Below are 17,296 nucleotides of genomic sequence, written 5' to 3'. Positions count from 1 at the left end.
AATCCCAGAGTGATTTGATCAGTTGAGTGGAAAAGTATTTGCAAAGTCCCCTTCGGGGAATGGTGAGAACAGGGGGAAATTCAACCTCCCCAGGTTGAGTTCTTGATATTCTCACAAGCAGTGTTGACAACCAAAGCTATAGGCTGAGCCCCCAATCTTGGGGTGTGTTCATATGAAACTTAACCCCACAGGGGATAGGTCAAGCCTACTTAAAATTAGGCCTAGAAGTCACCCCCAGGAGAACCTCTTTTGTTTCTCAGATGTGGCCTCTCTCCAGCCAACACAACAAGCAAACTCACCAGTCTCCCCCTGTGTGCGTGGGACATGACTCCCAGGGGTGTGGACCTTCCTGGCAACATGGGACATAAATCCTAGAATGAGCTGAGATTCAGCATCAAGGGATTGAGAAAAACTCTAGAATGAGCTAAGACCCAACATCAAGGGATTAACAAAAGCTTCTCGACCAAAAGAGGGAGGAGGGAAATGAGACAAGGTGTCGATGGCTGGGAGATTCCAAACAGAGTCGAGAGGTTATTCTTACGCATTAAGTAGATATCACCCTGTTATACAAGATGTAATGGAGAGGCTATAGGGAACTACCTGAAAATGTAGAGCTGTGTTCCAGTAGCCATGTTTCTTGATGATGATTGTGTGGTGGTGTGGCTTTCGCGGTGTGACTGTGATCGTGGGGGGCCTTGTGTCTGATGCTCTTTGTGTCTGCCTTGTCAACAGATGAGTAGAACATAAGGAATAAAAATAAATAATAGGGGGAACAAATGTTAAAATAAATTTAGTTTGAAATGCTGGTGATCAGTGGAGGGGAGGGGTAGGGGGTATGGTATGTATAATTTTTTTTCTGTTTTTTTCTTTTTCTGAATTGATGCAAATGTTCTGGGAGATGATCATGATGATGAATGTGCAGCTCTGCGATGATATTGTGAATTACTGATTATATATGTAGAATGGAATGATATGTTAAGAATGTGTTTCTTTCTTGTAATATTTTTTTAATTAAAAATTAATTTAAAAAAAATTGAATTCTTTCCCTGAGATCAGCTGTTAAATTTTTTGCAAGGCAACTATTTTAGAAACATTTGCTATAAAACTGTAATGAATTCTGTCAAGAATTGAAAAGCTGAGTATTTTACTATAACTGAAAAACTGGAGCAGGTTGGAGAATCTCTGACAACACTAAGGGGAATAGTGCCTCAAATGAAAATAATTAAGTCAACAGAAAAATTTTTCTTCTTAGATCAATCTTGAGGACAGAGCAATAATGATAAGGAAATATATTACGGAAACTTTTAGTCTTTAAGTGAACAGAGAAACTAAAGGAGGAACTAGGATTTGCTACATGTAGTAATGCCACCTACCAGCAGAAGCCAAAGACAGAGTATGAAAGAAAAGTCTCTTTAAAACTCACTGTGCAATTCTTTATGAATTCATTTTTGTGGGGCAAGAAAAATAATCAGACAAATTAGTCAAGGGTGAGGTATCTTTGGAAAATTTAATTGAGACCGTATTTTCTTTCTTTGCTGAAAACATCAAATATTTCCATACATTTGGGATTCCACAGCTTACAAAGGGACAGTGGGCTTCCCATAGTATACTGTACCCAACTTTCTACGGAAAGATCGGACATTTTGCAACCTTGCTTTTGAACAGTTCCTAAAAAAATGCTTTGAAGGTTCCTTACAGTAAATGGAAGTAAAACAAATAAGGCTTTATTTTCTCCTTTTCCCCCTTTTTTGGTACTGCATATTGGAGGAGTGAGAAAGGAAGACTATTCACATCAGTGTTGGCACCCTGGAGATTGCTGCTGGATCCTCTGAGGTGCACCCATATCAGTGAGGCTCTGACTCAGTCATGCACTGAGGAACCTGAGATGGGCGAGTGCTGAACAGCCTGTCACAGCTATGTCAAAGCTCAGCTGAGTCTGCAGGCTGCCCAGGTCCTCTCAGGGCTCATAGGGCTGCTGGCCTTCAAGAATAACAAAAGAACTAGGACCAAACCATAACCAAAGGTCTCCTACTTGGTACTGCAGAACCAGAAGTTCACTTTTGCAGGCCTTATACTATGTATTTGAAGACTAAATGTACTGAATGAAAATAAAATATGGAAAAAATATCCCTTTACTAATTCCTGCATCAGGTTACTATAATGAAAATAAAAGCAAATGCATTTTCTATGTCAGATGAAAATAACTCCCTAGGCAAGATAACTTCAATAATGTATATTTCTCACTATTTATAACAGTTTTGTCTGGAGCACAAATTTAATTTCTGAACAGTTTTGTCGTTTTCCAAACTTATAGCTTCATTTGCTTAAAAAAAAGGACAAGGCAGCCAAATTTAATGAATTTTAGTTGCAGGAAAATATCTCAGGCATTAATCTTTATCTTCTCAAGTGTTAAGAGTACATGATTAAAAGATAATCAAACAGTTTCTTCTCTTAACAGGAAATGAAGCAGCTATTGTCATCAAATGTATTTCTAGCAAACACAGGGCCCCTCATAAATATAAAATTAAATTCTTTTGAGGAATAGATGTATGGTTTTAGTTATGTAGCATCTTATATTTCTTTGAGTTCTGTAGTAAAAAAATGTGTGGTGTTTGCTTCTTTATTTTCATACACAAGTGATTTCTTCATCATCTCAGCAGGCTCACACGTATAGATGGGAGGCTGGGTTATTTGGCTTCTTTCAGAAAGGGGAGACAGCCACATGTCATGTGCTCTTAGAATCCCTGCAAAAACTCCTGCAGCTGAGTGACAATCTCTGTATCCACTGTTTCCATGAGGGACTGGAAGCCTTGTTCTCCCAGTAGCTCCTGTTGTGCTTTGAGCTTCTCGTAGACAAACTGCTGCAGGGACACCGTATGCACAGGATCCTTCAGGGCCAGCTAGGAGACAGACAGAGGACCACAATGTGTCAAAGAAAGCAAAACAAGTTTCTCATACACGTGATGTACTAAAATTCTTTGTAATTTGGATTATGACATTGTTGTTAGTACTGTGTATTATCATTTTAAAAATTATTTATAATTTAGCAATAGAAAAATAATATGGCATTGCTTTAAGCTGCATTTCTCTAATTATCAATAAAGTTGGACATCTGCAATGATTTAAGTATATGTGTTTTTGTGCCCAACCTGGCTCCTCAGAAATCCTCTCCTAACTGATGCTTGATCATCAAGCAGTCGAATCACATTTGCTGCTTGAGTAACAAAGAAATTTTAAATAATGACTGCAAATGGAAAATGTAACTGAGAGGAGAGATACAGGTACCATGAATTTGAAATAAATCCCACCTGTGACCATTTCAAGATTACATGATAAATCTAAGGTAGCTATAATTTCATTACTCATTACCCTGGAAGGCAGAGAGGAGAAAGAGCCCCAAGAACTACAGGCACTAAGGCTGCATCCACAAGCCTGAAGTCATGTGAGCTACAGAAGGGACAGGAAATGAAGATGAAAGACTGAAAAATATTTATTCTCTTAAGCAACACGCAGTAATGTTCAATATCATTTACATACCAACAAACAGACCTTTTACTAAAGAAGGATGTGGACTTTGTCAAAATATTGTGCAAATGAATTAAAAAATATCTGCAGTTGAAACCATCTGCAACAATATGAGTGAAAAGCAGCAAAGCTTGAAGTTGATGTCCAACAAGTCAATATAACTACTGAAATAATGCTTAAAAGTGTTGCTTAATTGCTGTCTTTAAATTTGTTATTAAGAAACTGTAAATACTCAACTTATCACATCTCTATTTTTAATTTCCAATAGATAAATAAAAGTATCACTATTCTAAAACCTATCAGTTATGGTACAGTACGACAGCAGTACTATATTAAAAATATGAAAGGAAAAATGTATTGATTAGTTATGCAAAGATTAAAAGCATCAATTTCTTTTGGAAGGAGGGTAGAGGGGAAAAGGATAGAGGAGGACATATAATACTCTCTAACACAACACCTTCAAATAAACAATTAACTTCTCCTTCTGAAAAAATATTATGTGAAACAGACTGACCAAATGATTCACTAGAGAAGAATCATTGCTCTTCATCCACTAAATATCTAGTTATTTATTTGAATGTAATAATGTGTACAGCCACCAGAAATAAGAAACAATGACAAATCACTGATATCATTTTCACAGAACTTCTACTATTACCTTAAAGTAAATAAGTAAATATCTAGTTATTTATTTGAATGTAATAATGCATAGAATCACCAGAAATAAGAGACAATGACAAGTTACTATATCATTTTCACAGAACTTCCACTATTACCTTAAAGTAAATAATACCTAACTTACAATTAACTTAATTATATGATTTAAGGTTAAAAAAATACAGAATATCTACTAGGTGGTATGTTCATGAGAAAAATGACTAGTTTTCAGGAGATAAATCTGTTTATGGAAAAATTACAGTGCAAAATTCAAAGTGACAGGATGACTAAGAGTTACTTCTGGAAGACCTGTTTTTTTTGCTCAGATGTGGCCTCACTCTCTCTAAGCTCATCTGCAAGTGAAATCATTGCATTCCCCCCTACATGGGACATGACATCCAGGAGTAAAAGTCTCCCAGGCAGCGTGGGAGATGATTCCCAGATTAAAGTCTGGCCCTGGCACTGTGAGATAAACAATTCCATCCTGAATAAAGAGGGGAAAAGAAGAGTAACTAATAAAGTATCAGTGGCTGAGAGAGTTCAAATAGAGTCGAGAGGCTACTTTGGAGGTCACTCTTATGCAAGCTTTGGTTAGACATTGTTACCTATCATATCTTGCCAACCCCCAACGAAAACCATTCCAACCAATCCTAAAAAACATCTAGGGCAATATATAAAATTCGACAAAGGTTCCATGCACTAGGGTAACTTTCCAGAAACCTATAACCTCCAGATGTGTCCCTGAACCAGATAAGTCCTAGATGGCCCAGCCTCTCCAGAACATCAGATAGTTTCATCTCCCTACCTCATATTACTCACAAACCCTTCCAACATGAAAAAGTTAGAATGGCCATGGCCCAAATACCACTAAAGAGGGCTAGAAAGATCAAAGGTAATGGTGGAGTTATACAGTGATGGCAGGGTTTAACAAATGAATATGATTGCTGAATCATTAAATTGATATTTCTTTTAGTCTCCAGTATCTTAGAACATCTAGAAGTAAAAACCTAAAATTGTGGAATTGTAACCCATACCAAACTCTGAAATCTGTTCTACAACTAACTGTATTTATTCCTTTGAAATCTATTGCTTTTTTTGGTATATATGTTATTTTTCACAAAGAAAGAAAAAAAGTTGATAGATGAAAATTTTAAAACTAAGAAATATAATTACTAAAAAAAAAGTCCAGTGTATGGATGGACTCAGCAGAATGGTGGGGGACAGAAGAAAGAATCAGTGATTTGGAACAACAGAAAGTATCCAATCTAAACAGCAGAACGAAAACACACTTTGGGGACTTGTGGTACCATACTATAAGATCTAACATTCATGTCGTCCGAGTCCCAGAAGGAGAGGAAAAAAGATGGAAAAGTACTCAAAAAAAAAGGATGAATCATTCCCAAATGTGGCAAAACACATAAACCTACAGATTCAAGAGGCTGAATAAACCCAAATCCAAACCAAGTACATCATAATCAAACTTCTGAAAAACACTAAAGACAAAGGAAAAAAATCTTGAAAGTAGCGAGAGAAAAAGAATACTTTAACTATTCGGCAATAACAGCAGATTTCTCATCAGAAACCCTGGTGGACAGAAGGAAGTGTCACAACATTTTCAAGTGATGAAAGAAAAAAACCAAAACCCTGTCAACCTAGGATCAGATACTTATCAGAAATATCCTTTATGAATAAAGAGGAAAGCTAGATGTTCTAAGATGAAAGGAAACGAACAGAAAATTTTCTGTCACCCAAAGGAGTGGCTAAATGGCTAAAGGAGTTTCTGAACAGACAGAGAACATAACAGAAGGAACCTAGGCTCATCAAAAAGGAAGAAAGTGGTAAGTAAAAATGTAAGTTAATACAATAGGATTTTCCTTTTTTTCTGCTTTTCTAAATTATGTTTGATGGTGGAAGCAAAAATTACAACACTACCTGATGTGGTTTTAAATGTATGTAGGGGAAACATTTAAGACAATTTAAGTAGGGGAAGGTAAAGGGAGGTAAAAGTTGGTACATTTTCTACATTGAACTGGTAAAAGATGATGACACCAATAAACTGTGACAAGTAATAGATATATAATGTAATGCCAAGAGCAACAACAAAAAGAGCTATATAGAGAGATACATTCAAAAAGCATTACAGATAAAAAGAATTCAAAAAAGTGCAAGTAATCCACAGAAAGGCAGGATAAATAAAACAGAAATAAAACAAAGCAAAAATAAAATGGCAGTCTTCATCTCTAATACATCAATGATGACATTAAATGTGAGTGGTCTGCATATCCTGTAAAAGACAGAGTAGCATTAAAAACCACGATCCAATTCTATGTTGCCTATAAGAAATTCATTTTAAATCTGATCATACAGGTAAGTTGAAAGTGAAAGGATGGAAAAATACCATGCAAATATTTGTCAAAAGAAGTGGCTATATTTTTATTAAATAAAGTAGACTTAAGGACAAAGAAAAGTACAAGAGACAAGGATGGTCATTACACATGATAATAAGGTCAACTCAACACAAAGAAATAGCAATCCTAAATGCGTATGCATCAAACAGAGCTCCAAATATGTGAAACAAAAAACTGATACACTTAAAAGGAGAAATAGGCAAAGCTACGATTTCGGTTGGAAACTGAAACATTGCCCTCTCAAGAATTAATAGAACTAGACAGAAAATCAGCAAGGTATAGAAAAACTCAACAACACCAACTCACCCAACAGGATCTAATCAACATTTAGAGAAGTTCACTGAACAATAGCAAAATATATTATTTTCAAGTGCCATGGAATATATACCAAGTTAGACCATACATCATGGGTCATAAAACAAACCTCAAAACACATGAAAAGAACTGAAATCATTTAGATTATGTTTTCTAGTCACAATGGAATCAAATTAAAGGCAATACATAAAGAAAACAGGAAAATTTCCCAACTCTTGGAAACAAAACAACATACACGTAAAAAACCCAGGGATGAAAAACAAAGTCTGAAGGGAAATTAAAAGCAAAACAAAACAAAACAAAAACACTGAACTGAATGAAAATGAAAATACAACATACTGAACTTTGTGGTGGGACATAAAGCAGGGCTATGAGGGAGATGTATAGCATTAAACATATACATTAGAAAGAGGAAAAGTCTCAAATCAATAATCTAAGCTCCCACACGTCAAGAACCTAGTAAAAGAGAAGGGGAAAATACATATATACATATAAAAAGAATTATACATCATGACCAACTGGGTTTTATTCCAGGGATGGAAGACTGGTTTAATATTTGAAAATCAATCAATATAAAGTGAAAGAGGAAAAATCACATGATTATACAAACTATGCAGAAAAAGCAGTTGAGAAAATTCAACAGCCAGTCATGATATAAACTCTCGCAAAAACAGGAATAGACAACTAGATAAAAAGCACCTACAACAAACTTACAGCTAATCTTACTTAGTGATAAAATACTGAATACTTTCTTCCTAAGATTGGGAACAATGCTAGGATATTCACTTTCACTGCTCTTATTTAACACATTGCTGGAAGTTTTAGCCAGTGCAATATGGTAAGAAAAGGAAACAAAAGGCAAATAGATCAGAAGAAAAGAAATAAAGCTATTTGCAAATCACATGATAGATTATGTAGAAAATCCCAACAAATCTACCAAAAACACCTAGAATTAATAAGTTAGTTCAGTGAGGTTGCATGATATAAAAGAAATAGAAAAATCATCTGTATTTCTATACAATTTCTATATACGAGCAATGTACCCACGCACACCAAAATTAAAATATACACCACTGACAATCACTAAAAAACAACAACAACAAAACAAAAACACTTAGGTGTAATTCTAATAAAACACACACAGGATTTATATGCTGAAAACTATGAGAAGATCTGAAATAAATGAGTGATATATCCTGTTCATGGACTGGAAGACTCAACATAGCAAAGACGTCACTGTTCCTCAGATGGAAATACAGGTTTTGCATAATTCCTATCAAAGAGCACATACCTGTATAGCTGGCTCATAGTTACACGAGTCATAGCAAGACAGTGGTTCCACAGGATTAACAGTACACAGACGCCAACCTTCAATTTCATTTAGGTTAAATTCTTCTAGTCTTCTTCATGTACAGCAATGCTTCACAATTGAGAGAATTTAGTAATTCTAAATTTAGTAATCTGGCACCCTTCACCTCCAAGAATATATTCGGTGCAAGGAATTAATTTTCAAAGGTCTTTGAATAATGAAAATAGCTGTTTTGGTACCCATATGTCAGAATTCATATAGAATTTAAGATAGCAGAACCTTGAAAATTAAAAATATTTTGTTCATTTCTCCACACTTTCCTAACAGTGTTAGTATTATCTAGTTTCCAATTCAAAGTTCCTTAGATGCACAAATTTCAGGTGCTAAAAACATTGCAAGCAGAAACACAGTAAGCAGTTTAGAGCTCAGCTGACAATCTGACATTAATGGAAGAAACAAAATTATTAAAAACAGACCCATGCTAAATGCACTATATGATATTCTGGATTAAATCTCAGAACTAAGAGCATTATTGGAAAAACTGGTGAAATGCGAATAAAGTCTGGAGTTAATAGTAATATACAAATACTGGTTTCTGAATATTGGTAAATGTGCCCTGATAATAGAAGATGTTGACATTAGGGGTGACTGGATGAAGGGAACATGGGACCTCTCTGTGCTATCTTTGCTACTTTTCTATGAATCTAAAATTATTCCAAAATAAAAAGGTTATTTTAAACAAATGGACTAAGGAACTAAAAAACAACATCCTTCTGTATCATTTTGGGTGAGGACTTCTGACTTCTCAATTAGCTTATACAAATGTCCAGTTACAGAATTTCAGAGCAGCTTCCCTGGCAATTTCATTTTAGAGATGAGAAAAACTGATACATTATCCAGGCTTTGAGTGATATTTAAGGTTCTTCCTGCCTTAAATTAATGACATCAGTAAAACTAGAATATAGACTTCTGAAGTCCTGGTTTTATTCTCTTTCCATTACTTCCATATGCTTCCTTTCCCCTTGCATCTTCAAAGGATGGTATGTGATAATTTAAGAAATATATGCTTTAAAATGGTTAAGGTGAAATGAGGAACTTTACAGGCTTCAATTATTAGTAAAAAATAATTACCTAGAAATCCCAACTTCAGGGAAATGAATGAAATGTTAATATCATTACCCTGAACGCTTCAAAAGTCCATACATTGGATTTTAATGAATAGTTTATTTCATTATTCATATTACTTAATGAATAGTTCATTATTTTTTGGTTTTTATATTATTACTCGAAAGACAGAATAGTTCCTCTGGAACTATGTTACCTGGGTCCCTTTGTTGGCAATTACAGTCTTTGACTTATACTAAGATACATAAGGTGTTTAGTTTTTAAAGTTGGTACAAGATTTTAGCTCCTGTGGTGCTACTTATCATGATGTATATTTCTTGTACTTTGAAATTTTCATTCCTTGAAACAGTTTCCACTATATTTCACTGCATTAATCAGCAATTTCACTCAGCAGGAAATCAGTGAAGCTGAAGCTTTCATTTTCCTTAAATTATGTGGCATATCATATCATTACTCACTTTTTAAACCTCCATCTACACTATAATAATTTTTCAGAAACCACTTCCTATAAAATTATTTCAGATGGAATTTTGCTAAAGAGAAAGAAAGAATGTTTTCTACTCTAAAAAATGCAGAACAGCTTTGTAAGAATGATAATATACTGTCCATGAAATCTGGTAGCTTACGTATAAACACCTAAGCTATATAACACAGCAAAAATCTTAAAGGAAAATATGCCTAAAATGATATGTTTAGACATGTTACCTTCAAAACCTCCTTAACTTGATTAAAAATACTTTCGATTTAACAATTCCTTTTGGATTCTAATCGTTTTAGTGTAGGTAACTGCCAATTTCTCAAACATACGTAATCTGTTTGACATAAACTCTAATTGTGGCTTAATGAAGAATATGAACCCTGTAGGTACCAAACAGAAGCTACTGCATCAACATGGTACAGCCATAAAAATTCAAGGTCTCTAATTACACCTAGCATAAATTCAAATTCCAAGGAAGTCTTCTGACATTATCATCATCACTGTAGCCATTGCTTGAGAAAGTTTGCAATTTCTACCTGATGAGTTTGCAAGTACAGGAATTATTTGATACTACTATCTCTAGAAAAACTGCAGCCCAGACTTCATGAAGTAGAAGTGACAGTGCATATATGTCTCATGGACAAAAATTAAAATTCAAATTTAGCAATCAGCTTGTAACCTAGTGTGATGGTTAGGCTCTGGAGTCAGCTTGGCCAGGTGAAGCACCCAGTTGTCTGGTCAGGCAAGCAATAGCCTGACCATTGCTACAAGGATATTTGGTGGGTGGCTGATAAATTGGAAGGCTGGTTTATTAAATCATCAGTCAGTGATTGTAGCTGTGGCTTATTATGTCTGTGATCAACTAAGGGTGCACCCCCTGCAAATGAGATAATCCATCAGTTGAAGACTAATAAAGAAGAGACTTTTTCACTGTTTCTTCAGTCAGCAAGTCTCTCCTGTTTTGAGTTCATCGAGATCCTTCATTGGACCTGCCAGCTTCACAGCCTGCCCTATGAATTTTGGACTCTTCCATTCCCACAGACGCATGAGACATTTTCATAAATCTTTACAGATATCCCCTGTTGGTTCTGTTTCTCTAGAGAACCCTGACTAATACAGCTTGGTACCAAGAGTGGGGTTCTTGAGAAGCAGAATCTTAAAAATGGGTTTTTACAATTGGTTTTCTACTCTGGTTAGACTCAAAGGCACTAATGACCCTGATTCCCATAATCAAGGCAGCACTGACAGTCCATGGGGTGAGCTGGCAAAAAGAGCTATACAAAGTAGCACCATTTGATTCTGCTAATTGTACACTTATGTGAGGCAAGGCTCTGGATGAGATGTTTTTTATACCTCAACAGAGTTTTGTGGAATTAAGAGGTCTAATGATATTGGCTGGTTGTTGTTAGATATGCTGATGGAAAGGGGTGAACTGAAGGCTTCAGATTTGCAACTTAAGCACTGTATGAAACATGCAAAGATTTTCATGTGTGCTCTGAAAAAAAATCATATTTCTTGTGGTCACAGATTTGAGATGTCTGAAACCTAGACACAGCCTAATTATTGTGCGAGTAGCAGATTTACAATGTAAACTAAAATCTCAGCCTCGCAGGCTGTCTGCTCTTAAAGTAAGGGGTCTGACTGGAAAAGAATGGGATCCTGAAATTTGGGATGGTGACATGTGGCTTGATAATGACGACAGTGGGGGGGATGAAACCCCTGGAATCTGCTGAGCCTTTGCTAGATAGACCTGCCCTGAGGAAAGAGCTTCCCAACCTCCAGCCTGCCTTGAGAAAACAACTTCCTGCCCTCCAGTCTGCCCAGTCTCCACGTGAAGAGATTAACCCTTCAGTGCCTACTAAACCTGTAACCACCTCCCCTTGGGAAACAGCAACAAATTGCCCCAAAGTAACTGGCTTGAAGGACACTGCTATTTCTTTTCATAACCCACCCCATCACCCCTCTTTTCTCCAAGACCTGTAACTAAAGTTTCTGATATAGCACCATTTCCCAAGGTGATCAGCCTGCTACCTGGTGGCAGGCTGAATACATTGGACCACTTCCATAATGGAAGGGGCAGCGATTTGTGGTAACTGGAATAGAAACATACTCCAGATACAGGTTTGCTTTCCTTGCATGCAGTGCTTCCAACAAAACTACCATCCACGGATTTATGAAATACCTTATCTATTATCATGGTATTCTACATAGCATCGCTTCTTATCAAGAACCCACTTTACAGCAAATGAAGTGTGGGAATGCACACATGCTCGTGGAATTCTCTGCTCTGACCAGGTTCCCCACCATCCAGAGGCAGCTGGGTTGATAAAATGGTGGAATAACCTTTTGAAGATACATTATGGTGCCAACTAGGTAGCAATTCCTTGGAGGGCTGGGGCAATGTTCTCCAGTCACCTGAGTATGCCCTGTATCTGTGTCCACTATATGGTGCTGTTTCTCCAATAGCCAGGATTCACAGGTCCAGGAACCAAAGGGTGGAAATGGGAGTGGCACCAGTCACTATCACCCCTAGTGATCCACTAGGAAAATGTTTGCTTTCTGTCCTTGAAACCTTAAGCTCTTGGTTCCAAAAGGAGGAATGCTCCTACCAGGAGACACAACAATGATTCCTTTGAACTGAAATTTAAGACTGTTCCCTCACCACTTTAGGCTTCTTATGCCACTGAATCAACAGGCCAGAAAGGGAATTACTGTTCTGTCTGCAGTGACTGATCCTGACTATCAAGGGGAAATAGGACTGCAACTACACAATGAAGGTAAAGAAGAGTTTTCTTGGAATACAGAAGATCCCCTGGGGTGTCTCTTAGTATTACCAGGCCCTGTGATTAAAGTCAATGGAAAATTGCACCAACCCAATTCAGGTAGGACTACCAATGGCCTAGAAACTGCAGGAATGTAGTTTTGGGCCACCCTGCATGGCAAAGAACTATGACCACCTAAAGAGCTTGCTGAAGGCAAAGGGACCATGGAATTGGTGGAAGGAGAAGGTTGTGATAAATGTGAACTATGACCATGTGATCAGTTACAGAAACGAGGACTGTGATTGTTTGAATATTTCCTCTCTGTTTTGCTATGACTGTGTTTGCATTTGTATATAAACAGGTATCTTGTTTTCCTCTTATTATATGGCATAAGTTGTATTGCTCAATTTACAGTATTTAGGTCAATAGGATATGAAGTTTAAGAGTAAATGTTACCTAAGGATTTGCACCCTATTCTGGAGAGATGTAATGAGTTTCTGGTTGTATAAAGGACAGTGGGGTATTGTTAGGCTAAACATATGTCTGCCACTGTGTTCTATTTGGAAATTAAGCACGTTTCAAGGTGATGTGTACAGCTGCCAAACTGACAAGGGGTGGACTGTGATGGTTAGGTTCTGGTGTCAACTTGGGCAGGTGATGGTGCCCAGCTGTCTGGTCAGGCAAGCACTGGCCTGACGATTGCTGCAAGGATATTTCATGCCTGGTTTTGCCGGTTTGAATCTGTGGTGGAACCCAGAAAAGCCATGTCCTTTAATCCTCATTCAATATTGCTGGGTGGGAGCATTTTGATTGTTACTATGGAGATGTGACCCACCCAACTGTGGGTGGTAACTTTTGATTAGATGATTTCCATAGAGGTGTGTCTCCACCCACTGAAGGTGGGGTTGCTTGCTGGAATCCTTTAAAAGAGGAAACATTTTGGAGAGAGTCCTTTTTTTGTAGAGCCACGAGAAAGCCAGCAGATGTTGCCATGTTCACCATGTGCCCTTCCACTTGAGAGAGAAACCCTGAACTTCATTGGCCTTCTTGAACCAAGGTATCTTTCTCTGGATGCCTTAGATTGGACATTTTTATAGACTTGTTTTAATTGGGACATTTTCTCAGCTTTAAAACTGTAAACTAGCAACTTACTAAATTTCCCTTTTTTAAAAGCCATTCTGTTTCTGGTATATTGCATTCCGGCAACTAGCAAACTAGAACACTGGCTGATAAATTGGAAGGCTGGTTTATTGAATCATCAGTCAGCTGACAGTAGCTGTGGGTGAATACATCTACAATCAACTAAAGGTATGCCTCCCACAAATGAGATACTACAATCAGTTGAAGACAATTAAAGAAGAAGAGAGACTTTTTCACTGCTTCTTCAGCCAGCAAGCCTCTCCTGTGGAGTTCGAGACCCTTCACTGGAGTTGTGTGCTTCACAGCTTGTCCTATGGATTTTTGACTCTTCTATTCCCATGGCTGCGTGAGACACTTTCATATATTTCATGTTTACAGTTATAAATTCATATTTACAGTCATCTCCTCTTGGTTCTGTTTCTCTGGTTAATACACCTAGGTTTGCTTTTCTCTTTTGCATAATTTTAAAACAAGTTAAGTATTTATTTTTGTAGGCAGGCTTGCCACAAATAAAGGAATGATTCTACAGCAGTACCTCCATTATTGAAAAATGTGCAGACGTCAAATGGAAAACTCTCAAAAAATACCAACGTTGTGATTAACAAAAATGTAACACTGCAAACGTTGTTTAGAAAACAACACTGTTCAAGTACTTCCTACCTTTACCTTTTATCACTGAAGTTGAGTTCTTGGAGAACTGTGCCTATCAGTGTTTAGTTCACACGAGTAAATACAATCACAATATCTTCAACGCCCTTGAGACTTAAGACCATATGTGATTTTTCAACAATCTCTAAGAATTAGGGTTGGTTTTCATTCCAGGAACAAATTCACAGGGAAAGGAAAACAAGCAGGATTTCAGAAATAATTATGAAGCAATATTAGTCAACCAGTACACCTAGCAACCAGAGGCCTGAACAAAGTTCACCAAATCTCCAATTCTTAGTAGATAACTCGGGTTTCTGGTGCCATGCTGTTCTAGTTTGCTAGCTGCTGGAATGCAATATACCAGAAACGGAATGGCTTTTAACAAGGGGAATTTAATGAGTTACTAGTTTACAGTTCTAAGGCCAAGAAAATGTCCCAATTAAAACAAGTCTATAGAAATGTCAAATCAAAGGCATCCAGGGAAAGACACCTTGGTTCAAGAAGGCCGACGAAGTTCAGGGTTTCTCTCTCTCAAGTAAGAAGGCACATGGTGAACACAGTCAGGGCTTCTCTCTCAGCTGGAAGGGCACATGGCGAATACGGCATCCTGTGTTAGCTTTCTCTCTTGGCTTCCAGTTTCATGAAGCTCCCCAGGAGCCGTTTTCCTTCTTCATCTCCAAAGGTCTCTGGCTGGTGGACTCTGCTTTGTGGTGCTGCAGCATTCTCTGCTCTCTCTGAATCTCTCATTCTCCAAAATGTTTCCTCTTTTATAGGACTTCAGAAACTAATCAAGACCCACTCAAATGGGTGGAGACATGTCATACCCTAATCCAGTTTAACAACCATTCTTAACTAAATCACATCAACCAGGGAGATGATCCAATCACAGTTTCAAACATACAGTATTGCATAGAGATTATTCTACCTTTATGAAATGGGATTTATATTAAAACATGGCTTTTCTTAGGGGGCATGCTTCCTTTCAAACCAGCACACATGCGGATTTAAGAAGTTTGCTATCACTAGCATCTAATTCAATGAAATGTTATCAAGTATCACACTAAGGAGGCAGAGATAAAATAAATCATGGTTCCTGATGTAAAATGTTTTAAAAAAAAGGTTAAGAACATGAAAATTAGTGGATTTCCTCTTTATATTAAATGATAAAAATGCATCTGCATCAAATACTGTTTGGAATGAGGCAACCACTGTGCATTCATGTGTATATGTGTATGTGTGTATATACACATATGCGTATGGAGGAGAGGGAGGGAAGAATAGAAACCACAGAAAAGGAAACAAACAGAAGATATTTCTCTGTTACCCAGGTCTGCGCAAAACTAGCCGGATATTTGGTCACATCTAATGGCATTACTATTCATCTGGTGGAAGCAGTTAATAGTAGTTAACAATGACAAAGGGAGGGGAGTGGGTTGAGAGCCTAGCATAGGAAAATGCTGTGAAGTTTTCTTAGCAAGCATAACAACCCTGCTGGAGGCCTCACTCCCCACAGTATGTACAATTTTGAAATTTTTCTTGCCAAAAGTTTTCTACTTTTTAAATTTTAACTGAGGAATTTTTAAAAAGCAAACAGAAAGCTTACTTTTAGATACGTAAACATCTAATGTACAATGAAAAATCAATGAGAGAATAGAATCTGCATTAGGAAAATTGATCTTATACCCAAACTTGTTTAGAACACACTATGTGAAGTAACCAATGATTGATTTTTTTAAATAACTGAGGCTTTTTAAAAATATATCTTTGCTTTATTAAGGAAAATAAACACAAAATCAGGTAACTATCAATAAATATGAACAGACTTAAAAACTGAAGCTGTTTATGTATTATATACGGAAGACATATATAATTATTCTATTTTCAAACGTAATGATATATACTGTATTTCATGCAAGTTGAAATGGAGGAACAACACCTTCAGTAGTCAAAAAAGGATGCGACTTCTCATTAGTAAATGCCAACAAAACGAACAATTTAATGAAAACCGCTGTATATTATAAATGCAACAGTTTGAATCAATCATGAAAGTACCTCCAAATCCCATTATTATTTAGGGTTTATATTTTACCTACCTTCATAACTGAGTTTTAAAACATGATTTAAAAAGTGAGAACGTCAAGATATTCTCTTTTATTTAAAGAAGCGGATAGGATGTATTGTTTACTTTCTGAAAAGAGTACAATTAATAGCCATTTATAATAGCTGTTCAATTAAAAAAAAATTTATAGGGAGTTTTGGTGCAGTGGACCCCGCAGGTGGTAGCCAGCTAAGGGTGTTAAAAGCTGAAGACTAATGAAGATGCTGTATGGTTAACAATTCTAGAGTCTGAGGAACTGTACAAAGGAAAGAGAGCAGAGAGGTTGTACTATAACAATCAGTCAACTTACACTGTGTTCATTTTTTTAAGAAAAAAAAGACAAAACATTTATGAAATTCATATGTAAAGTATGCTAAGACCTTCCATATAGATAACTTAAGAAATTTTCTATGAAATATGCATATAACTATGTAAATGTAGATACATTTTGGAAATTTAGGGCTTAAATACAGTCCAGCTTTGAATGTTACCTGACAATTCATGGCCCATTGCCATTTATGCAATCATAGCAGATGAGCAAGCAAATTCGCGTGGGATGTGGTTGTACAATAATCTTATCTATAATAAAAATTTGACCATATTACTACCCTGAAGACAACTTCTTTATGACTCCTCTATTTCTACCAAATAAAATCCTAATTCTTTAGTGTATCAGTTTTCTATGACCATAAACTTAGTGGCTTAAAACAACCCAAGCTTATTATCTCACAGCTCTGTAGGTTAGACGTTGGACACAGATCTCTGGGCTAAAATCAAAATTGGCAGAGTTTTATTCTTTTCTGGAGGCTTCTTGCCTTTATCAGCTTCTAA

At 36.6% G+C, this 17,296-nt stretch overlaps 1 protein-coding gene across 3 annotated transcripts in view; it reads right to left on the bottom strand.

The window, feature by feature from the left end:
* Positions 1–1,481: 1,481 nt before the first annotated feature.
* Positions 1,482–17,296, bottom strand: part of IPO11 (importin 11) — a 337,786-nt gene continuing 321,971 nt past the window's right edge. For all 3 annotated transcript variants that reach the window (XM_077117257.1, XM_077117258.1, XM_077117255.1), the window contains one exon: positions 1,482–2,900. In XM_077117257.1, coding sequence (XP_076973372.1) covers positions 2,736–2,900 — 165 coding nt within the window. In that variant the 3' untranslated portion in view covers positions 1,482–2,735. The remainder of the gene's footprint in view (positions 2,901–17,296) is intronic.

This window comes from Tamandua tetradactyla, chromosome 9, assembly GCF_023851605.1.
Source record: "Tamandua tetradactyla isolate mTamTet1 chromosome 9, mTamTet1.pri, whole genome shotgun sequence".
Classification (NCBI taxonomy): Eukaryota; Metazoa; Chordata; class Mammalia; order Pilosa; family Myrmecophagidae; genus Tamandua; species Tamandua tetradactyla.
This window is presented reverse-complemented; position numbering and strand designations above follow the sequence as displayed.